The 24,235-nt window shown below is 45.1% G+C and overlaps 2 protein-coding genes across 7 annotated transcripts in view; one reads left to right on the top strand and one right to left on the bottom strand.

Moving 5' to 3' along the window:
- The window catches only part of SDHA (succinate dehydrogenase complex flavoprotein subunit A), a 29,618-nt gene extending 17,433 nt beyond the window's left edge, over positions 1-12,185 (bottom strand). The window contains exons 1-6 of one of the 2 annotated variants that reach the window (XM_026019176.2): positions 12,004-12,185; positions 5,328-5,417; positions 4,215-4,376; positions 1,945-2,088; positions 1,500-1,664; positions 513-661 (exon numbers count right to left, since the gene is read on the bottom strand). In XM_026019176.2, the coding sequence (XP_025874961.1) occupies positions 513-661; positions 1,500-1,664; positions 1,945-2,088; positions 4,215-4,376; positions 5,328-5,417; positions 12,004-12,066 (773 nt within the window). In that variant the 5' untranslated portion in view covers positions 12,067-12,185. The remainder of the gene's footprint in view (positions 1-512; positions 662-1,499; positions 1,665-1,944; positions 2,089-4,214; positions 4,377-5,327; positions 5,418-12,003) is intronic. The other variant, XM_026019177.2, reaches the window with a different exon arrangement.
- Positions 10,874-23,234, top strand: CCDC127 (coiled-coil domain containing 127). 5 transcript variants are annotated; one of them, XR_012000458.1, is made up of 4 exons: positions 12,144-12,263; positions 13,768-13,898; positions 22,024-22,908; positions 23,028-23,234. XR_012000458.1 is itself a non-coding variant. In XM_072752649.1 (4 exons), the coding sequence occupies exons 2-4, from the start codon at positions 12,869-12,871 to the stop codon at positions 22,683-22,685; spliced, it is 879 nt and encodes a 292-aa protein (XP_072608750.1). In that variant the 5' UTR covers positions 12,153-12,263; positions 12,849-12,868; the 3' UTR covers positions 22,686-23,234. The 5 variants fall into 5 exon arrangements, 4 of the variants coding, with proteins under 4 accessions (XP_072608751.1, XP_025874964.1, XP_072608750.1 ...); XM_072752649.1 differs by adding an exon at positions 12,849-12,954 and having other exon boundaries at positions 12,153-12,263; positions 22,024-23,234; XM_026019178.2 differs by adding an exon at positions 12,849-12,961 and having other exon boundaries at positions 12,182-12,263; positions 22,024-23,234.
- The last annotated feature ends 1,001 nt before the right edge of the window (positions 23,235-24,235 follow it).

Below are 24,235 nucleotides of genomic sequence, written 5' to 3'. Positions count from 1 at the left end.
TTTGTATACACTACTCTGGGCAGCTGGGTGGGAGCCTGAGGGACAGAGAAGGCACTCTCATTGGTACTTTAGTGCTGAGTGACTTCCCTGATAAGCACGTGCTACTTTAATACTGAAGGCTGTAATGTTTATGGATTCATGCTTTTAAAGGCTTAAAATAAAAGACTAACAGTGTATCAAATGGAAGTTACTTATTTTCATCATGTGAACAAACTACTCCAGAAAATTGGTATAAACACAGTACCCACTAAGCAAAAGAGAGGTTAGTCCAGAAAATGTCATGTGACTCTCCAACCCCAGTTTCTTCAAGGGTCCTCCCAGGTGCAAAGTAAGGCAGGTGCTATGATTGTCTCCTTTTAAGATAGAGAACTGAGGCTGACAAAATTTATTATACTCCTGGGTTAGGTCACCACCCGGGACTGAACCACTATTCCGTAGTGTTTCCATTTTTATAAAAGGAAACTGAGATCCAACTTCCCTACACAGAAATTAAATAGAAATTACACTCCTACCCGGTAGCCACAACAGTGTTCTTGGCTCTTATGCGATGGATGGACCCATCTTCTATGCATAGTGCAATAACACCACGACATTCTCCATTTTCCATCAAGAGATCCAAGGCAAAGTACTCTACAAAATAGCTGGTATCATACCGCAGAGACTAAAAAACATGAAAGAAAAACAGGGATCCCACAGTTTCAATTGCATTTAGGGTGTTAAACTGACATTTCAGCAATACTGCTCATGTGAACAGGCCCTGATCTGGTGTGTAACAAATGGACTGTGTAAACCCTAGGTTGCAAGAAGAGTCACAGACTTCAGCTCATATCAACCACAGGGCTGAACCTGATGTCTAACAATATAAAAGGTACCCTGCTCTCAGCTGTATGATCAGAATACGAGGACACAAGTGTGTCACATGCACCAGAGAACACAATGTAGCTGCTCAGTGAACACAAAGGACCCTCATGAAACTGCCAGCTCCCCATGTGACATACAATTCCACAGGGTGGGCAGATCCTGTCACATATCTGTCGATGCACGCAGCCAGAGAAGCGACTCCTGTCCTAACATTCAATCAATAATGGAAATCAAGAGTTCAGAATACTGATTATTTGGCTACGCCAAAGTAGGCCCTGAGTATCCAGTAAGTACTGTCCCCCAAGTGTTAGTCCAGTCTAAACAGTTAAGGATTAAAACAAATCAATCAGCTCAGGAACTCAGAGGTACTGAGTCATAAAATACTTTTTCTGTTCTTACACTTGCAGTGCGGCAGATCACCGTCCAAACACGGTATAACGATTATCAATTTAATTTCCTAAAATAGGTACTTCTAAATTCATAATGACTACACACATCTTACCAAGTTACTGTGACCCCAGAGGCTGACACATTGACATTTTGACCTATCCCCAGGGTGGCCTGTTTCCAACTTGTCACCACGCGCCTGTCCTAACCAGACTGTGTCCTGTCACCCTGTGCACCCAGGGTGGCCTCACCCTTCCATACAACGTGTGCAGCAGCGAGTGGCCAGTGCGGTCAGCCACACAGCAGCACCGATGGGCCTGCCCGCCTTTCCCAAACTTGAGGCTCTGTCCACCAAAAGCACGCTGATAGATCCTTCCATCTTCAGTTCTGCTAAACGGCATGCCATAATTCTCCAGCTGTGAAATACAAAAACAAACACCTAGCACCTGGAAGGAATCAAGACATTCATGGTGACTTTACAGTAACAATTTCAACATAAGCCTGTGAACCCCAAACCAATATGTCCTATGAAAATCTCAACACTTCAGAAAAGAGAAAAACTTTGTCATTAAATGAACTGAATGGTTGACAATAGAAAGGGTCTCCCTGTTCCACCCACTCATACCCTTCTTTGGGCTGACCACATCTGCCTCAAAACCTCTCTTGTGTCAGAAACAGACCATGCATGGACACTACCTCTACCACAGAAGCAGGGGCCTGCTCTGTCATGTAGTGGATGGCGTCCTGGTCCCCCAGCCAGTCGGAGCCCTTCACAGTGTCGTAGAAGTGCCACCTCCAGTTGTCCTCCTCCATGTTTCCCAGAGCAGCATTGATTCCTCCCTGCAAAGAGACAGCAACCTTACAAGCTACAAGGAGAGGCCCCAGTGGTATCTTCTAGGCTCATCCCAGAACTGGGTTCAGAAAAAACCAAATGCTTTCAACCTAACTGTCTGTAAGGGACCTGACTGCAGTAGGGGTACAGGACCTCCCTCAGCCTCAGTCCTCCCACCTAAGAAGGAACACGAAGCCCAACTCCAGAGCTATCTGGAGGGTTCACAATGTTCATCACTTCCCAACCTGGCACATAACAGGTACTCAACAAATCTGTCTGGGATCATTTTTTTTTTTTAATTTTTATTTATTTATGATAGTCACAGAGAGACAGAGAGAGAGAGAGAGAGAGAGAGAGAGAGAGAGAGAGAGAGGCAGAGACACAGAGGGAGAAGGAGGCTCCATGCACCAGGAGCCGGATGTGGGATTCGATCCCAGGTCTCCAGGATCGCGCCCTGGGCCAAAGGCAGGCGCTAAACCACTGCGCCACCCAGGGATCCCTGTCTGGGATCATTTTATGACAAAATGTTGCCAGTGGTATCTACAGGCATGTGTTATAGACAAGAAGTGCTCTGAATTCAGTCACAGAAAATGCCAGTACAGGGACAAGTGGAACGCACATTCTTCCTCTCCAGCTAAAACCGAGGAACTCCTCTCTTTCATAAGTAAAGGCATATCTTACATCCCCCTCTGTTTTCCAATTGTTCCTCAGTCACCAAGCAACCACACACTATACTCTTTCCCCATTTGGTGCTACTGGGCCTCCATTTCCCGTTATGTTTAATTACCAGGAGAAGAGTCACTAGCAGAGCCAGGGGCTCTACGAAAGACATGCAGCAAATATTACCAAGTTACTTCTTTCTCCTCCAACCCCTCCAAATGTAAACCCAAACATAATCCTGATAAAAAAAAAATGTGAAGTACCGGCATACTAGCAGAATAGAGAAAACCTTGTTTAAAATGACACAAAAATACTTGGCCTGGTGTATGCATAGATGCTGTTATTTTACTGCTATTATTATTAGTAAGAATCAGACCACAGACAGCCAGTCTTCTTGGAATCTCTACAAGTACAATTTTGATTTTTTTAAAGTCATCTCTACACCCCATGTGGGGCTCAAACTCTCGACTCCAAGTTCAAGAGTTCACACTCTACCAATGGAACCAGCCAGGCACCCCTGGAAGTACACTTTAGACTCTCCCAGGCCCCACCTGTCTTATCCTTCCCCCAACTAAACTTATTTTCTCTAGAACCAGCATTCAAGTTAAGCTATCCATTTCTTACTCTTTCTATTGTATTAATATTGCATTATCTGAACTTTGTATTATTCTGCATTATTTATAATTATGTTTACATCTACTTTTTCTTTTAGACAATGTATTCTCCAAAGGTATAAATTATTTATTTTTTAGTTTACAAAAACAGTTTCAGAACAAAATAACTGGGCAACTAAGTGCCTGAAGAACACTGCTGGATACTGGATACAGGGCTACAGCAGTAATCAGGGTATTTATTGGTTCCTGGAAAGTCACTACATACTCTGCTATCTCTATTAGGAAAAGTGTTCCAAATCCTGGAAAAAAAACAATCCAGTAGGATTTTGGAATGCCCAACTAGGGTGCTACCTACAGTGTGCCAAGAGAGAAAACTAAATTATAAAATCACCATACTTTTATCCTCTTCCTAAATTCTGAGCATGAAGACACCAGCATTCTTCTGTCCTACACAATTGTGCCATCAGCAAAGCTCATCACCATCATGGTTAATGAGGCCCATGCCAAGGATGCGGCAATAAACACGAGATTCAGGGAAAACAGGAAGTCCAGAGACAAGCTCATTTCATATTGGGGAAGTACACTGAAGACAAACCACAATGTGGGCAGGGGGCTGGGTGGGTGCTCAGAGAAGACCTGAGTGTAACTGGAGCAGAGAAGAGGTGAGAGGCTCCAGAGCGGCTCTGGCATGGGACTGGAGGCAGTACACGCACAGACACCCAAGGTGAGTGAGCTGACAGGGTGCAAGGAGCAAAAGGAGACAAATGTGGCTGTAGTGTTGTGGGAAGGAGGCTTGTGGCAGGAGACTGCGCCCTGCTGTGCAGGTGCCAAACCACTAAGGGAGCGCCCCTTTCTCTTACCTGGGCAGCAACGGTGTGTGATCTGGTGGGAAAGAGCTTTGTGACGCAGGCCGTGTTAAACCCAGCCTCCGAAAGGCCAAATGCAGCTCGCAAGCCCGCCCCTCCAGCGCCTACCACCACTGCATCAAATTCATGGTCCACCACTGGGTACTGCGTAGAGATCTGGAAAGGAACAATTCACCTGTCAGCCAGGGACTATGGGTGCAGCGGCAGAGTTCAGGCACAACGGAAAGAGGCACAAAAGAGCAGCTGCGGCAAACAGGGGCCTCCACCCCGCATATGTGGTGAGGGCAGCCCACCCCAACAGGCCTGCCAAAGGGACCACACTCATCCCACCTGGGAAGCCCCCCAAGAGCTGAAATGCTGAAGAGGTACAACCTCAAAGCAAGGAACCGCAGAAGCAAGGGAAAGCAACAACACGAATCAAAATACTAGTTCTAAATATGATTCTTCTATTCAATTATCCTCTTTATCTTTTTTATTTGTAGAAATATATACATACATATGCTTCTGAGAATCTAAGATAACACGGTAGAGATTGTGATTCTCCTAACCAATGATTAGCAAGTTTCTTGTGACCATGTTAATATGGTGTTTCACTCAGGTAAGCATATTTCCAGTCCATCTGGGCGACCACCTCTGCACAGAGGAATGGAACCCTGAGTTTGACTGAGAAGGTACCACCAGCATTCAGTAACTACTGTGAGCTTATGAGAAAACAACCTGTGAACAAATTTTAGTGTCTTCAGCAGAGAATAAGATGGGATTGGTAAACACAGAGAGCCTACACTGGAGTGGCTTCACAGTTCTATGTCACTCGTCACAGTAAATAATGTTCATCTATCATTTTCATTCTATTATTTTGTGCTTTGATTGAAAGTTTACTCTGGTTTTAGATACCTACAAACTGCAAGCAAAAAGTGTTAACAACTATGCTTATATTTGTACAATTAAGTACTATATGCTAAAAATAATTTGAGCATCATTGGAATGAGAATTTTTTCCTTTAAATAAGAACTGTGTATTATTCCAATATACTGAAAACTGGTATAGATCGTTACTCCTCTAAGCCAATGATATCACCTATAAGGGAACAAAAAATTGTGAACTTACTGAATCTGAAACTTTAGCAGAGGACCTCTTATTCCCATCAACGGTGAAGTGAAAACTGCGGGAGCCTGTCTGCCATGCCGCCGGCCACTGCTGAGACACAGATGGAGAGCACTAAGTGTCTTAAACAGGGACTAGTGACCAAAATTTCCCCAAAATTTCAACCAAAAGAGGTTGTCAACCTCTTCAAGTACCCAGGTGCTCCCCGTTCACCTAGAAAGCTCAGCTGGGGTTAGGTAGAGGTACTTAACCCTGAAGGCTAGGGAAGGGCTAAAGACTTGGCACCCCAGGAAAATCCCTTCAGGATGAAGCCTCTTTCCAAACAGGACACTCATAGACTCAGACAGGAGAAGGCACAATTTCACGTTAATTTCTTAACTTAGAATTAAAAAAAAAAATGTTATTTGTTTGACAGAGAGAGAGAGAGCGCACAATCAGAGGGAGGGGCAAAGGTAAAAGGAGAAGCAGACTCCCCATTGAGCAGGGAGCCCGATGTAGAGCTTGATCCCAGGACCCCAGGATCATGACCTGAGCCCCCACACGCAACCCTGAATTTATGATTCTTAGTGGAGAATGGGGAAGATTTACATTTTGCCAAAGTGGTAGTTTGCAAACAATGAAGCACTTTTACGGGATCCATCCTCTTCACCCTAGAGCACCACATGTCTGCAAGGTTTTGTGCTTCACTTAGAAAAGCATTGGACAGTGTAGTGGGAGATCCGTTTTCTAGAAGAGGCTCTATTGCGTGTTGTGACGCCTAGGCACCAGTGGGATCATCCCTCCACTGTTAATGTGAGGACTCCAGGCCCAGAGGTGATCACAGATCTGCTTTACCACTCTCCACATCTGTTCTGGGCTTTAGGCACATCCTCTCTCATCTGTCATACTCCACGGTGCTGTTCCCTCTGTCTGGACGCTTGCCTCTGGCCTTTCCCTGGCTAACTTCTACAACTCTCCCAAGTTTTGGCTTAAATGTCCCACTCTATAAACACTTATTCAAGAAAACTGGTATTAATGAAATCACAGTCCAGCATGAGGCCACATTCTTCATATGTGAACCAACTTATGAGGCATGTCTTTCCATTCTGCTGACTGCATTTTAGAGAACGGATAAAATGAAATCTTAGTAATCTCACAAAGAAGTACATTTAACAATGACTAAAGACGATAGAGATTGAGATAGCTTGTAGAGATAACTACAAGTATTCTGCATTCGGGAGACACATTATTTATTGGGTAAATAAAAAATTATTCTGTAGGACAAACAAGCAGGGAATACAGGAAGAATATGGCAAAATACAAAATGAATTCTGTGCAGTTTTGAACTGAAGGACTTCTTTCTAAGATTAATGGACTCCGGCCAATGCTGAACGGCTTGGCCACTTGCAAGTCACAGGTGGCTCCGACCTCTAGGTTTCTTCTAGCTCTGAGATGAATTGATGGCTGTCACAAATAGTTGACTTTATGCTGATAGCTCCAATTACAAAGAAGTTTCTTGGATTTCTAAGTAGATCTTAACTGACAAAAGCAATATTCTTAAATTCTTCAATTTCAACTTTAAATATATTTGTTTTTATCGACATAAGCCAATTTTTCCCCAGAAAATGAATCTAAAAACTAAAAAGAATATTCTTCTGTTTTAGTATAATTTTAAAATTGGTAAAATCATATCTTAAACAAGTCAGAGAATTTTAATACAAATGTTCTTGAAAATTTTTATAAAGTACAGTATAAAGGTATTAGCTTCAAAAAGAACAGTATATTTTGCAATACCAAACTGAAATTAAAATAGAAACCATGAGTCCATCCCCATGTCCCCACCATACCGCCAAAAGAGAGGGGAGGCAAGGCCATGAGTGCAGAGCACCCTGTCCCGCCTCATCTCCCTCAGGAGACCCACCGGCCCCACAGCAAATCTCTGAGTAATGAAGAAAACTAGATACTGTTTGCAAAATGCAACAATCCAAATGGCCATAGGCACAATTATAAAGTTGTGGTGACAGTACGGGGAGACTGGTCCTGTTAACAGGAATGGTTACAAATTTGATCTCAAATAGTATATGGAGGAGGCAATTATGAAGGCCTTTGATCATAAGAATCTGGATGGGCCATACTTTGCAGATGTAAGCACAACACAAAAAGTAGCTGTATACATCTAGGAAAACCTCCAGAAATTTCTTCCTCTGGGCATTCTTCATAAAGTAAAAGTATATGAAACTGACAATAATATTGTCATCTACACAGAAAAAATACCTTTTAGGGGCTAATACTATAGAAAGATTAATTTTTGGATAAGGTCTTTAAAAAAAAAAAAAGACTTATCTGAGAGAGAAAGAGTGTGCATGAGTTGGGAGCCTCATGTGGGGATTAATCTTAGGACCCTGAGATCATGATCTGAGCTGAAACCAAGAGTTAGATGCTTGACCAACTGAGCCACCCAGGCACCCATTTATCCCCTTGGACTATCAAAGAGTCATCACATAACTATTATATCTCCACATTATCATCTGGAGTGCCTGATGGATTGAAATCATTGTATGTAAGACCTGTTGTGAATTCAAATCTATTTTAGAACCAAACGTGCAAAACATCCTATTGTTTAGAGTCTTTTATCTACAGATTAAAAATCACTTCGTTTTCAGTAAAATGTTGTGATGTGAAATTTAAAGGCAAAATAAATCAATTTTTGTTTTTCCATTCTTTTATTTTCAGTATTCATTTCTTTCCTGGTATAATATGAAAGGCAAAGATGTTTATAAGACTTAAAGTATGTGAAACATAAAAAAAAAATACATATGGGTGATTACACTGTCCAGAGACACAAACAACATACACTTCTTCCTTGATTACATCTTTTGTATTCTAAGGGCACAAGCTCATTTAATGAAATATAAATCACTTTGGGTGATGATGCACTGTAGGTGGATGTATGGAAACACTGCTTTAGTGCACTGTGTTCAGTGTACTTTTTGCAAAGCTTGTCCAACTATGAATTGCTAGTGAGGACTAGCACATTCGTTGAACATTGTTGGAGTATCAGTAAACTTATGGCCACCTGAACGATTTTAATTTGGAAAACTGAATAATCATATATATTAAATCCTATGAAAATAATCAACTTGAAAAAGATTTATTATACTGCAAAGCATCTTTTATATACCGGTTTTCCTAATTGAGCCCATTTTGTTCTGATCGTTAAGCTTACCTGTTTCAGTTGAACTACAAAAAAATAAAATAAAAACAGTGAGACTGCCTAAGCATTTGTTTCTTCTTTCTAGGATGTTCATGTTGAATAAGGACACATATACACATATACACACATACACACACATGGCTAGCTTCAACAGTGGCAGCTATTATCATGAAAAAAATTTTTTTTTAATTTTTATTAATTTATGATAGTTACACAGAGAGAGAGAGAGAGAGAGAGAGAGAGAGAGAGAGAGGCAGAGACATAGGCAGAGGGAGAAGCAGGCTCCATGCACCAGGAGCCGGACGTGGGATTCGATCCCGGGTCTCCAGGATCGCACCCTGGGCCAAAGGCAGGCACTAAACCACTGCACCACCCAGGGATCCCTATCATGAAATCTTTAACAAATTATCACACTCGCTGCAGAAAACAGAGTATTAGCTTTTCATCTAAATCTTACTTGAGCAATTTTAGAATTTGGAGAGCCCAGTAGTAACCCAATTTGTCTTTGATAAAACTCTTTTTGGGTCACTTATTAACATTTTAAAAAAGGATTTTTTTATTCATTCATGAGAGACACACAGAGAGAGAGGCAGAGACATAGGTAGAGGGAGAAGCAGGCTCCATGCAGGGAGTCCGACATGGGACTCGATCCCAGGACCCTGGGATCACGACCTGAGCCAAAGGCAGATGCTCAACCACTGAACCATCCAGGCGCCCCACTTACTAACATTTTTTAAATTAAAGCTTCAAGCATTTTCCAACAGAACAACATAGAGAAGAATGAGGAAATCTACCTAAGAGGTAAAATTAAAGGAAACAGACCTTTTAATGGCAGGAAAGCACAGGTGAATGACAGTAAAAGGGAGAAAAAAGTGAAGAGAAGGGTGGAATCTAGCAAAGAGGACAGTCCTCATCTAGAAACAGGTATCTATGAATCATGAAAAGGAAACTGATCTACACAATCAGAAAAGCAGCCAATAAAGGATCTAAAAGTGGTTGCATGACTACACTGAAGGACCAAGGATGTGAGAAGATGGTTTGCGTGAACTAAATCCTCATTTAGCAGCACAAGTTGATGTCCGAAATGAAGAAAAATACACCTGCATATCAGCTAGAAAAATGCAGATAAACACCAGGGGAAATAACAGAAACAATTCAGAACTGAGCCAAGTGGGGAATAGACCTGGGGAAGGAGTGGGTCTTACTCCTTTTCATTTATAAAGTCTTCTGTACTCCTAGACTTTTTTCTTTTTTAAAAAACTCTGTGTAATTATTTTCATTAAAAATTTAAAGGTTTTTAAAATAGGGATCCTTAAAGTTCACAAGATTACCAAGCACAGCCTGGGAACTGTAGGCTATGGCTTGAGCAAGCACCCCAACACAGAGAAAGGGAGACTATCCTGGGTCTGGACTCAGGTCAGCCTGGCTGTACCGGATTTTATACATTCCCCCTAGGTAAGGAGCCTCTGGAAAAATCTCTGCAACTCCAAAATAAGATGCATATCTAAGTTACTTATCAAAACTAAACCACAAGCGAACCAGAAAGACATCACACAGAATGCAGAACTGAATGCCACCGCAGTATAATTACCCCAAGAAACAAAATGAAGTTACTACAATGGCCTAAATAATGCAATTCTAAATATACACCATTAAAACATATTCAAAATTATATATTTTAAGAAAAGAAACTGACTTATTCTAGAACAGTACTTTGGCTATTCACCTTAAAGAATTTGAAAAATCTCATCTGAAGCAGTTAACCAGCAACTATATATACTTTTCGTTTCAGTAAACTAGTTTACAACAGTCTGCAAATTATGTCAGTGCACTGGGGTAAATAAAAATGAAACAAAGGCAAAATAGGTTTGACAATTTTGCGACTTGAAAGCAGCTTTAAGTATAAAGTGACTTGGAAACATCATAGAATTGAACGAAAGAAGATAAAGAAAAATTCTCCGTGGATTTTATCCAAATTATCCTCATCATGTACTCTCTATGCTGCATTTCTCAGTCAGGGATCATTTCTTTTTTTTGTTCTGCAAATTTAACGTTTATGTTTTTGCCAACCCTAAATTCCACTAAATATACTGCTTGGGACTGCAAAAGCTATCTTCATCAAGATATAAAGACTTTAAGGCCAAAGGCATCTTCTAGGAGGCCTAAGTGGCGGCTCAATTTTGCTATTGGTCCATGGCCATCAGGTTCACTGGTGTGTGAACACAGGGTTGCAGGGAAGATTCAAGGAGATAACGGAGGGAAAGTGCCGGCTGCTAACAGCCTTGTCGACCAAGATCCCTGGGAAATCAGGCCAGCACAGGACAGGTTTACACACCCTGACCTGCTGTGCTAACAGCTCATCGCCAGAATTCTTTCTGCCCAGCTTAAAGGACAAGGTTTTCATAAATTCACAAAAGGAGCTCCACCGGCCTGAGGGTCGCAGTCTGCACGAGGACGGAAGCACGAGGCGGGGGATGACTGTGGACAGACCTATCCGGCTTGTCCCCAAACACACCCGTCAGTCTCTTCACCTGACAGGTAGGAGCACCTGCAAGTCTGCTTAGGGACAGCTGACCGCGATGACCCCACCGACCGCGGACTCTGCACCCTCCAGCCACAGCACCTCGTGAAAGCCTGTACACTGTCCTCCGGCGCTGGCGGGATGGCTGACCCTGCTCACATGAACTGGTAAGACCTCTATTTCAGGACGGACAGAACTGCAGGGCAGGGACAGGCGCGAGTCCGCGCTGGGACCCTCACCCCGTAATCACTGGTCGGGGAGGTGGGCCGTGTTCGGGGCCTCCACGGCTCGGGCCGGCAGGCCCCCGACGGTCACCAGCCTGCCCACCGCGGCTGCCCGGGGTCCGCGCACGCCCGGCACCCCCCGGCCGCCTCCACCGACACCGCACCCACTGCCCGGTGCCCACACGCCGCAGCGCCGGTCGAGGGCGGACCTTCTCGTCGGATTGCCTAGAAGCCCGGAGAGCCCAGGACCGAGGCCCTACGCGTACCGCCCAGTCCACGCTTTCCCCGGAGGGGCTCGGTTAGCGAACAGCGGCCAACCAAGCCCCAGGGCGGGTGTCGGGCGAGCTCACCTCCCCCGCCCGCCGCCGCTACCTGAGGCCCCAGGGCGCTTCTGGATTCCGAGGCCCCGGGGCACCCCCGGCCGCCACCTGTCCGAGCGACCGTAGCCCGCGAGGCCCCCGGCCCCCAGGCCTGGATCCCAGGCCGCGGAAGCGTCCCCGGGGCGGCACGCGGGGTCATGACCTTCACAGGGACGCAGACCCGCGGGCTTCTGGAAACTGCCCGCTGCCCTGCGGGTCGCCCCACCCCTCCGGCGACCTCCTCCCCGCACCCGCCCGCAGACCCTCCCCAGGCCGGGGCCCTGCGGGCGGGGCGGGGCACTCGCGTCCGCTCGGGCCCGCGGAGACCGTCCTGCGCCCCCCTCGATCCCCGCACCCTGCCCGCTCCGCGGCGAAGACTCACTGCTCTGGTCAGCGCCAGGCGCCGGGCGCCCAGCAGCCGAGACACCGCCCGGACCCCCGACATGTCTGTCCTCCACCGCGCAGTCCCACCAACCCCCGCGCCACACTGCGCCTGCGCATCTAGTCGCGCCCAGCCTAGGACGCGGGGACACCGCGCCTGCGCACCACGCCGCGACCCCGCGGTGGGGCATCGCGCCTGCGCACAGGGTCCGCAGACCGTGCCGCTGAGGGCATCCGGGGCCGAGCGCTCCCCTCCCGGGGGTGAGTCGGGGGCCGGGCGGTGTTCGGTGGGGGGCCAGGGGTCGGTCAGGGCCTAGGGCAAAGTCGGGCGGACTAGGGGTGGGTCAGGGGTCGGAGTAGGTCAGGGCGCCGGGCGGGGTTCGGGGGTCCGGGCGCGCGCTCGGGTCCACCCTGCGGGGGCCGCGGCGGTGGAGACGGGCGGGTGACTCGGTGAGGGTCGGCGACCGGGGCTTGTCCTCCCTGAGGCGCGCGATCTCGCCTCTGGTCCACCGAGCGTTTTTCCTTTGGGGCGTGTTTATGTAAGGTGCCGGATTCTTCTGTGGGACTGAGTGGCATGGGAAAGAAACCAATAGTTTTAAGTACCGTATTCACTTTCCTGTGTTGTATCATCACGATCTTTCTCCTAATCCTCCTAATCCAGTGCTGTGCAGCTTGTAGGTGCACAGTTGTGTGCAATATAATCGTAGAATTATTTTATTGCGTTAGTTTATGACAATCCATCCACTCCTATTTTATTGATGTTTAGGTGGTTTCCAAATCTTTGCCAATACTAAAGAAGCCTGTGAAGACTCTAACCATGTATAATTTGTCTTTATTTACGATTAGGTTGCTTTTCTTGGAATTGTATGTTTCCTCAGGCCCAGTGTCCTCCAAGTGGACTTTACTGGCTTGGAGGAGATGAACACTCTTCTTTGCACACTTACGTTGAGAGGTTTGCAGTTGAGTACTTTCAGATGACTAATTTTTTATTGTCTAGTTACCACAAACTGCTTAACGTAATATTTTTGGCATTTATTGCCAATTCAAAATTTCTACTTTTAGATGTTAAGGGTTTACTGAAAGCCCCATTTCAATTTTTCAAAACCTCATAACATTTTTCAAAATTGCACTGGTTTCCTTTTTTGTTATGTAAGCCTTGATTATTTCCTTTCTAATTAGTGTGTATTATTTGTGGCCCGCACGCAGAAATAAGCTGAAAGTCTCATCGCTCCGTTTTGTGAAAATGCCCAACCTAGTGTAGGTATTCAGTAAATTGGTAAATCCATGTTAACAGTGACCCTAGCCTGGTTGCCAGGATACAGCCGGAGCTTTAAGCAGGCGCATCTGTAATTGTGTTCGTGCCACCAAGGTCAGGAGGCATGAGAGCCTTCCTAGCACCATCCACATCTGCCTGACACACCGCTGTGCCTCGGCCTCTCCAAGTCAGCACCACTGCCTGAAGCAGCCAGTGCTTTCTGCCTTCCTATTTGCGTATCTTTATATACAACTGTACTTCAAAGATTGTTTATATTAGACATTTTAACTTACTTTACTTGTATTTCACGTATTTGAGACCTGTTTCTCTCCCCAGCTGTGTCATGAGTAGCAATTGTGTGAGGCCTTGTTTTTTTTATTCCTCCTTTTAATCCCCTAAGGCGCAGTACTATGCAGCTTATAGGTAGAACTGAACAGAGTAGATGATACAATTGTGACAGATGCATTTTATTCCTTTTATATGGTTAATGGCTTTATTATTTACTTCAAGGTATATCTCCATGAATAACTTAAATGACCCCCCAAATTGGAATATCCGGCCTAATTCCAGGGCTGATGGGGGTGATGGAAGCAGATGGAATTATGCCCTGTTGGTTCCAATGCTGGGATTGGCTGCTTTTCGTAAGTCATGGTTTTCCTGACATTTGCATCTTGGGGCTAGAAGTGTGAATCTTAAAGATCTTGGGCTTTGGACCCTGGCAGGTGCAAGTGTACATCCTGCTATTATCCCATACAATGAGTCCGAGGCAAATTAATGCCCTGGGCCTCAGTCTCCCTATCCATGGAATCATTGTGAGGGCTAAATAACACAAGAGACTCCGTGTGGAGTGGGTTTTCGTCACTGTTAGCTCCCATTCCAGACTTCACTGCTTGGAAGGGGGCTCTCTTGGTTCAGTTGCCCTCATAAGGACTGACGGGGAATAATAAAATAGGTGTAAAAGAAAACAACAACAACAAAAAAGGGACGCCTGGGTGGCTCACCAGTTGAGCATCTGTCTGCCTTTGGCTCAGGGTGTGATCCTGGGATCCTGGGATCTAATCCCACATTAGGCTCCCTGCATGGAGCCTGCTTCTCCCTCTGCCTATGTCTCTGCCTCTCTCTCTCTGTGTTTCTCAGGAATAAATAAATAAAGAAAAAAGAAAACCAGTTTGGTCATCTGTTTCATGTTTAGGGAATCAGTGTGAAAACCTCTGCTCAATCTGGCCAGATTCTCTAATTTGAACTGACTTTGGGGAAGTCTAGTTTGAATATCACTTTGGGGAAATTACCAGTTACTGGTCAGTTATAATTATTCTAGCCTTTAACTTTTATTTTCTACTACATGATAGTTTTCTGATATTTAGGAATTCGTATTATGTTTTATCATATCCCACAGTTCTGGGTTGGCACTTAAGAATATGAGAAACCAACTAATTGGAAGAAAAGCATGAGCTCCTCTCTATTTGCAGTGATACTTCTATTTATTTATTCATTCATTCATTCATTCATTCATTCATTCATTCATGAGATACAGAGAGAGAGGCACAGACACAGGCAGAGGGAGAAGCAGGCTCCATGCAGGGAGCCTGACGCAGGACTCGATCCTGGATCTCCAGGATCATGCCCTGGACTGAAGGCGACGCTAAACCACTGAGGCCACCCAGGCTGCCCTGCAGTGATACTTTTAATGGAGAGAGAGCATCTCAAGCAAAGTCCCTGCTGAGGCAGAGCCTCACACAGGGCTCGATCTCATGACCCCAAGATCATGACTGGAGCCAAAGCTAAGAGCCACACAGGCACCCCTTGGCAGTATAATTTCTGAACTATGTAGTAAAACGTTTTTGGAGAATCTTTATAAGAATGAAAAGTTAAAAGTTTTTTGTAATGCTACCTAAGCAAGACAATAAAGAAGAAAATACAAACTATTCCTGGACCCTTTTCTGGGACAGAAACAACATTTCAAAAGTCCAAGAAGGCAAGAACCTCAAATAGTAAAGGTTGTTATGCCAGGCTATAAAAGCTAGAGTCTGGAAAACAAAGGGAACATGAGAGTCGCTCCAGGGCCTGTCCCAGCCTCAAAACTAATTAATCGTTGTTAGTCAGTGTAATTTAATGTTAAGCCTTCTAAGTCACTCATCGAATTCATCACCCTAGCCACAGGCAACAGGTAGTGGTTCCAAAGGTTAGGAGAATTTGCAAGGTGGCAGGCTGGTGAGCTTCTAAGTGGCAACACCCTTAGGGCTGGGTTTGGATCTGCCCAGTTCCTGGCCTAGGAGCAGGCACTGTGCAGATCACTGAATCGCAAAAACCACCTGCTCCTGTCAGCCTCCATGGGAGTCAATGTTTAGTTTTTTAAGAAAGTGCCAAAATGTTTTCCCAGGTGGCAATACCATTTTGCATCCTTATCAGCAGTATGTGAGTGATCCAGTTTCTTGGCATCCTTACCAGCATTTGTTGAGGTCACTGTTTTATTTTACACCCTTGTGGGTTTAATTTGCATTTCCCTGATGGCTAATAATGTTGAGCATCCTTTCACATTCTTATTTGCCATTGGTATAGCCTCTTCTGCGAAATGTCTCTGTCTTTTGGCCATTTTCTAACTATGGTTTTGTGTTGAGTTTTGAGAGTTTTTACTATATTCTGGATTCTAGTATTTTGCTGGATTTCTGGTTTGCCAATATCTTCTTCCACTCAGTAACTTGTTTTTCCGTTCTCTAAATGGGGACTTTTACAGAGCAAACTTTAATTTTGGTAGATTTGGTCTTTTGATTTTTTCTTTGATGGATCATGCTTTTCTTCCAGAGAGGTCATCACCTAGCCCTAGATCTCAAAGATTCTGTCTCACATTGTTTCTTGAAAGTTTAGTTTTATATTTTATGTGTAAGTCCATGATCCATTTTGAATTAATCTTTTTTTTTTTTTAGTATAACATATGACACTTAGGTTTTCTTTCTTCTTTTCCAATCTGTTTGTCTTTTATTTCCTTTTCTTACTTTCTTGCACTAGCCAACACTTCTAGGCCTCCACTGAGAAGTTCCCATTTTCTTTTCTTTTCTTTTCTTTTCTTTTTTTATGATAGTCACACAGAGAGAGAGAGAGAGAGAGGCAGAGACACAGGCAGAGGGAGAAGCAGGCTCCATGCACCGGGAGCCCGACGTGGGATTCAATCCCGGGTCTCCAGGATCACGCCCTGGGCCAAAGGCAGGCGCCAAACCGCTGCGCCACCCAGGGATCCCGAAGTTCCCATTTTCTAGGAAGAGCGTTCAATCTTCACCATTAAGGGCCATGTTAGCTATGGGTTTTCATAGCTGTTCTTTATCAAGGCAAGGAAGCTTCTCAGTTTTTCTTTCTTTTCTTTTCTTTTCTTTTCTTTTCTTTCTTTCTTTCTTTCTTTCTTTCTTTTTTTCTTTCTTTCTTTTTAAGATTTTATTTATTTATTTGGTAGGGAGAGCACAAGCAAAGGGAATGTCAAACAGAGGGAGAGGGAGAAGCTGGCTCCACTGAGCAGAGAACCTGATGTGAGGCTCAATCCCAAGACCCTGGGACCACAACCTGAGCCAAAGGCAGATGCTTAACTGACTGAGCCACCCAGGCGTCCCAGTTTTTATTTTCTTTTTGAGTTTTTATCACCTATAGGTGTTGACTTTTGTCAGATGTTTTTCTGTATCAGTTGATGGGATCATGTGATTTTTCTTTTTCATACTATTCATATGTTGGTTTACATTGATTGATTGTTGAATATTGAACCAGTCTCAAATTTTATAAGTAATCTCTACTTTGGGGTGGGGGGACACCTGGGTGGCTCAGTCGATTAAATGTCTGACTCTTGGTTTCAGCTCAGGTCATACATGTTCTCATGGGTCTTGCTTGGGATCCAGCCCTTTGTCAGGCTGTGTGCTCAGCAGGGAGTCTGCTTGAAGAGTCTCTCCCTCTGCCCTTCCTCCGCTCATGTGCACTTGCTCACACTCTCTCTCAAATAAATAAATAAGCCTTTTTTTGTTTTAAGATGTATTTATTTATTAGAGAGAAAGAGGGATAGATAGTGACAGCACAAGCAGGGAGGAGAGGGAGAAGCAGGCTCCCCCTCTAAGCAGGGAGCCTGATACGGGGCTCGATCCCAGGACCTCGGGATCATGACCTGAGACCAAGGCAGATGCGTAACCAACTGAACCACTCAGGCACCCCAATAAATAAACCTTAAAAAACAAATCACTTTGTCTTGCCATATAAACTTTCTTATATATTATAGAATTATGCGCCAGTATTTTTTTTTTAATTTTTTTTAAAATTTTATTTATTTATTCATGAGAGACAGAGACCAGGCAGAGGGAGAACCAGGCTCCACGCAGGGAGCCCGAGGCAGGACTCGATCCCTGGCCTCCAGGATCTTGCCCTGGGCCAAAGATGGCGCTGAACTGCTAAGCCACCCAAGCTGCCCTCATTTTTTTTAAGAGAGTACAAGAGTGGGGGAGGGACTGAGGGAAAGGGTCAACCAGACTTGGTGCTGAGCACAGAGCCTGACACAGGGCTTAATCCCACAACCCCAAGACCATGACCTGAGCCAAAATCAAAGGTTGGATGCCTCAATCAAAAGAGCCACCCAGGTGCCCCCAAAATTTTACTTATTTTTCGTATGGTAAATAGTGTCATAAATCACCTTTTAAAAAGACTGCACCAAAAAATAAATAAATAAATAAATAAATAAATAAATAAATAAATAAATAAGACTGCACCAAAATAATACTTATATCAACTATATCATAGGAAAATAAATAGCTTTAAAATACTTAAAACAGGTAATATTTAACTTTCAAAAGATAATAACAAAACATGTACACAGATCTAGACAATCGGACCTCACCCACAGTAAGAAACGATAAGTACTATGGACACATGGAAAATACGTGTTAAGTATTAGGATGCTGACTGGATGCAGTGGAGGTGTTACAGATTTCACGGTGCTTATTCTTGACAGAATTGTCTGAAGAATGACTTTAAAACTTTCTGAGTGGCAGAAGACCGGACAGTTGGCCAGAAAGAAGCATGTCTTCGTTTCTTGGAACACTTCTTTTACAAATGCAGTCAACCAGTCCCAAAAGTTTAAGTACAGTGACATATCTGGTTTTAAATGAAATTCCCGGGAAGCTTTTTAAAAAGCTGTTCTGTATTTTCTACACTGAAGGATGGTTAGTGCTCCGCAAACTGCACAGTTCTTTCATCCATTAGTAGGAGGTTAACACTGGCCATTCCTACTAGAAATAACTCTTTTTTGCCCAAAGTTTCACATAATAAATGTGTAGGTCAGTGGAGGAAACAGCACCAATAAAAAGCTCACGAAGCCACCATCCCAGGCAGAGAGGTGAGTTACTGGAACTACTTGGGTAAAAGAAACTCCCACTGTTATAATAACTTCAAGTCAATCTAACTTACCTATAATCCACTTTCATATGCTGCCCATTGAAGAAAAACACAGTAGATGGAATATAACTGATGTCAAAACAGGAGTTTGGTCCACATCCACCAGATATATAGCAGCCATTTTATTCAGGTCAGGAGAGGTTTTAGAAAGTATATCATCTAGGTGCAGACAGACAGGATCCAAACCTGGGGATCAACCCCTTCTCTGAGGTACTTTTTATTGTGTGGTCTACTTCTTTTTTGCTATTTAGCTTGGGCAACAGGAAGCTCATCTTGAAATAATCCAAATATTAATCCTCGCTGTCAGTCTTCATTTGTACAGGTCACTTCTTGCTCTTCCACTTCAGTGGTGTCCGCGACCCTCCTGTCCAAAAAAGTCAGGACGTCGGCCATGTACCAGTATCTTGTTCAGGGGTTTTTATGTCTTTGTTCATATGGGGTTTGTTATGGGTTGTTTACTCTTTGGAAGGATTCTCTCTTCTCACATTTCAGCATCATATTTTTTATGTCAGTTATATTTTTTGGTTCAAAATATTCATTTGCTCATTTTTGTATCTCCTATCTCTGTGCTTAGACTTTGTATTATCATGCTTGCCTTAGACTCTTTGTCAGGTAACCCTAACATCTCTGTCCTCTCAGTATTGGCATCTACTGATTATCTTTTTAAATTCAATTTGAGATCTTTCTGGCTTTTGGTATGAAGAGTGATTTTCCATTGAAACCTGTGTATTTTGGGTATTATATCATGAGGCTGACCTTTTATTTGGACATTCAGCGGCTTCTTGGACAAGAAGACTCTGGCAGGGGAAGAGTGGTGCTGCTGCCTCACTCCCAGGTGGGGATGGAAGTCCAGGCTCCCCACAAAGCCTCCTGTCCACAGGCATCCAGACGAAGGGTCCCCTCATTCCCAGTGAGCAGGTGTGGGAGCTGCAGCTCCTGCAGGGTCTTGCGGCTGGGAGAGGCAGGAGGGTCTTGTTACTGCTGCCCCGTTGGCCACCTCTGACACCACCCCAGGGAAGCAGGAGGGGCTCCCATCAGCCTTTGCCTGGCGGGTGGAATGGGGCCACAGTACCTCTGTAGCAGGAGTAGAGTGGTTATTATCAAAGCTCTGTCCTGCTAGGCCACCTCTCTAGCCCTTTGGCCTGAGAGAGCAGGCTTGCACTATGGCTTTTTGAAGGGAAGTCTTCACCGTTGGCATTTCAGCTCCAAGTCTGGGAGTGTGAGGCTGAACAAAACCCCGGGGACTCAGAATCATAGTGTTCTTTGGGTCCCAAGGTCCCTGGCCAGTCCACCCACGGTTCTCCACCTTTCAGAGCACCATTGTGTTTGTTGTACTTATAGTGAAACAAACTGCTGAGCAGGCTTCCGACCCTGCTAAGCAGGAAGACTAGGAAAGTACTCTGTTCCATTCCCTCGAAAGCAGGAGGTTCCCCCCCCCCCCCCACCGCCTTCGGAAACTAGGACTCTGCACACTTGTGTCTGCCTGGAGTCATAAGGTATGGTTCTCCAGGACCAGACCCAGATGTAGGGTTTTTCCATTTTGCTTCCACACTTTCCTCTGCATACCTCCCTTGTCCTCTCCCCTGCATGTGTCCTACCTCCTCCAGGAGGCCTTCCTGATTCAGTGCTACCTACCCCAGATGCCCCGATAATTATGGCATACCTCAGTTCTGTGTGTTCTGTGTTTCAGTTGTGGTTCTTTCATTAGATCATCCCTGGATTATGGCAACAGTGGCCTCCTGGCTCTGGTTCCCTCTGTGACCATCTGCGCCTTCCTGCCTCTCATCTTCCAGTTCTTATCAGAGTCTTTGAGGACTTGTATTGTTCAGCACCTGGTGGCTTCCAGAGCCTGCTCTAGCTCCTCCTTGACAGAGCCCATCACTCCTGGAAGCGATCTGCTCAGAACATGTGATGCCCACTCAGGTCCCTGTTCATTCTGCCAGAGGAACCTTTTTTTTTTTTTTTTTTTTAAAGACTTACTTATTTATTTCTGAGAGACACAGAGAGAGAGGCAGAGACACAGGCAGAGGGAGAAGCAGACTCCTCACAGGGAGCCCAATGTGGGACTCTATCCCAGGACCCCAGGATCACGCCCTGAGCTGAAGGCAGACAGATGCTCAACCGCTAGGCACCCAGGTGTCCCCAGAGGGACCTTTCCTACCAGCTGCTCCTCATTTTTCCAGACTGGTTCCCATTCACCTCTTTTGGGAACCCCTCCCAACTGCACCCCAGTCTGAATTAGTCCTTCTTTCCTCCACTTCACACATACCCCTCTGTGCTCATCAATGATCTTGTAACTGCTGCTCTACTGGTCATCTCCCTTGCCTGTGAACTTGGGTGAAAGGAGGAGATAAAGATGCTATATGTTGGCAATAGGACTTAGTTGAGGAAGGAAAGTGTTCGTGCTCATCAAATGATCTTGTAAATGCTGCTCTACTGGTCATCTCTCTTGCCTGTGAACTTGGGTGAAAGGAGGAGATAAAGATGCTATATGTTGGCAATAGGACTTAGTTGAGGAAGGAATGTGTTCGGTTTTATGCTTAGAGAGTTGGAGTGGTAGCAGCACTTCCAGTGGAAATGACTTTCAGGAGTATGGAAATACTGCCTTGGAGGTGGTTGGTGTCACGGGCCAGTGAAGATTCCCAAGGGACACAGGGTAAGAAGACCCAAATGGCAACGACACCACCTTGAATGTTGGGGATGGAAAAGGAACCTCCCTGGCACTGGATTTCTCCATGCAGCAGAGGACAGCCTCCTCAGTCTGTCCCATGCTTGTGAGAGTCAAGTTTCCCTGGTTTGGGGAAAGGGAGCCAGACCATGTGTTGAAATTGAACATTTTACTCCACCTTATTTTTATGTACCCTTGTCAGAATAGAAGCAAGCATCTTGGACTTGGGCTACTTGCTGGAGATGACCAGGCGAGTCTGAATGTACTTTGCAATCACTCAGTTCTGTAATCACTCACCAGTAATACAGGAAGCATAGCCGTATTGACCTTTAAACTTTGCCAATAGGACATGGGGGCGCTGTGGCCAGAGTACACAGCCGTGGTGGGCTTGAGAGTGAAAGAAAGCTATGGGAGATTTTTTCAGCCATAGAAGAGGAGGCTGGAAGGGGAACTGCCAGCAACCTTATCACTCTTGTCTTTTGGGAGCCCGTATTTAATTTTAAGATAAGAATTTTGATGATCATATGGCTTTATACAAAATGTTATCCGTAGCTTTCAAGGCTTAAGATTTTATTGAAATGCTGTCCTTAGGTGCTTTAGACTTTCAAAATAAAGATTATAGAACCTGAGCTCAGACTGCTTATTAAGTGTGTTTTTCCTCCCCAATTTATTTGTGTCAGGTTGGATATGGTCCAGGGAGTCCCAGAAAGAGATAGAAAAAGAGAGAGAAGCGTACCGTCAGAGAACAGTTGCTTTCCAGCAGGATCTTGAAGCCAAGTACCATGCTGTGATCTCAGAAAACCGGCGTGCGGTCGCTCACTTGTCTTTGGAACTTGAAAAGGAACAAAATAGAACGACCAGTTACCGAGAAGCCCTCATCTCTCAGGGGCGCAAGTTGGTAGAAGAAAAGAAGCTTCTGGAACAGGAGCGGGCTCAGGTCATGCAAGAGAGGAGACAGTTGCAGCCCTTGAGAAGCGCGTATCTGAGCTTTCTGGAAAAGGAAGATGACTGGCAAAGGAGGGCCAGGCTTGTGCTGAAAGAGTTTGAAGACGCGCTTACGGAGAGACAGAACATCTACTGCAGCCTGCTCCTGCCCCGGGGCAGGCGGCTGGAAATTGAGAAGAACTTACTGGTCCGAGCAGCCACTGACCCAGTTGCCACGGACCTGCAGATGGCAGCTGGCCTGACTGACATATTTAAGCACGACACGTACTGTGGCGACGTCTGGAATACCAACAAACGCCGGAACGGGAGACTCATGTGGCTGTATCTCAAATACTGGGAGCTAACTGTTGAGCTGAGGAAGTGTCAGAGAGTCGAGAAAGCCATCCTGGAGAAGTAGGGTAGGAGTGAAGTACGTCTTCCGTGACGCATTGGCGTGTTCTCAGCTGCTTCTGCCACACGCACCCCCAAGTGTTCTTCCACTCTCACCCCCCGTCTGAGCGGGACACGGGGTCTCTTCCTGGCCCTCTTCAGCTACTAAGGATGCAGTTTCTCAGGAGGATTTTTTTAAGCTGTAATATTTTATTAGGCTGAACTGTATAACCTCGTATCTCTGTTGTAGGGTAAGATTGTTTTTAAGAAAGTCGAATACAGTATTGATCCTCACTGTACATTGTTTTCTGTCTGTTTTTATTACTCCCTAAATAAATTCTGTTTTCTCCTCAAATGTTTTCTCTCCTAGAATTATAAATAGAAGTTGTCAGATGGATAGATGTGATGTGATGGATAGAACTGCCGAATGAAGACAAAATAGTAACATATCGAGGTTTCCTGCGGCCATGAGCATCCCTCGTATGTCTTTGGGATTTGGCTTGTGTCTGTATTTAGTAAGCACATATTATTTATTAGCAATGATATATAATAAAAAATACTTGCCATTTAAAAGCAACAATGCCACCTATGTGTGTAATTCTTTACTCTTCATAAAATGTTTTTACATAGATTATCTCCATTTTACCACAAACTGATCAAAATGAGGCACTGGCCCATTTTTCACAAAACTAACATGAGTCAGCGTCTCACACATCACCCTTGTAATCCCAACCGTGATCTTAGCAGTACATGAGAAGGATGTGTAGGAAAATCAGCAGAGGGTGGGGCGCCTGAGTGGCTCCACCTTCAGCTCCGGTCCTGATCCTTGGGTCCTAGGATTAAGCCCCATGTCGGGCTCCCTGCTCAGCGGGAGTCTGCTTCTCCCTCTACCTCTGTGTGCTCACTTGCTCTCTCTCTCTCTCTCTCTCTCTCTCAAAATCTTAAAAAAAAAAAAAAAAATCAGAGGGAAAGGTACATAGGGCCAAGTGAGGGGAGTAGGAATTGTCCCCCATTTGGAACCCCCAGAGACAGCCCAGTGTCTGTGGTGAGGACTGGACGCATGGGTATCTTCTGCTGGGCATGCACCCAAGTTGCCGGTAACCCCTCAAACTGCACAAAATTTAGACACGTGGGCTGCGCTTACTGCCCAGTGGTAGGGACGTCCTCCCCAAATCCAGGTTCTGCTTCCCAGCCAGGGCCCAGCCTCGCAGCAGGCTTTCAGAGGGCCTGCAGCCTCCTCGCAAAGGTGAGGCAGCTCGCAGCAGGGTTGGGAGAGGCCACACAGCTCCAGAGCTGCTGGTGACTTTGACGCACTTGCTTTGCAACCTGCCTGTCTGTGGCAGCAACACAAACTCAGAAATTCCACTCTGACAAGACTCTTCCTATCTGATTGTCAGGAGAGCTGGATTTGGTGAGGGCTTCCTGCACACTTCTGGGTCTGCGGGGTTTGTGCTCACGTGTGGATTTTAGACTTGGGAACACTTGCAGAGACAAAGTGGCTTGGAGCTGCAGTGAGAGCCCCGTGGGGCTGAGCTTTTCCAGCTCTGCTCTTGGCCTCTGTGTGCTGCGCCAGCTTCA

Source organism: Vulpes vulpes, chromosome 3 (assembly GCF_048418805.1).
Source record: "Vulpes vulpes isolate BD-2025 chromosome 3, VulVul3, whole genome shotgun sequence".
NCBI classification, from domain to species: Eukaryota; Metazoa; Chordata; class Mammalia; order Carnivora; family Canidae; genus Vulpes; species Vulpes vulpes.
This window is presented reverse-complemented; position numbering and strand designations above follow the sequence as displayed.

Coding starts and splice junctions, on each gene's coding strand:
- CCDC127 (XM_072752649.1), top strand. CDS start 12,869: ATGTTTCCTCAGGCCCAGTGTCCTCCAAGTGGACTTTACTGGCTTGGA. Junction 12,955..13,767: donor TTGCACACTTACGTTGAGAG/GTTTGCAGTTGA, acceptor ATTTACTTCAAG/GTATATCTCCATGAATAACT. Junction 13,899..22,023: donor GCTGGGATTGGCTGCTTTTC/GTAAGTCATGGT, acceptor TATTTGTGTCAG/GTTGGATATGGTCCAGGGAG.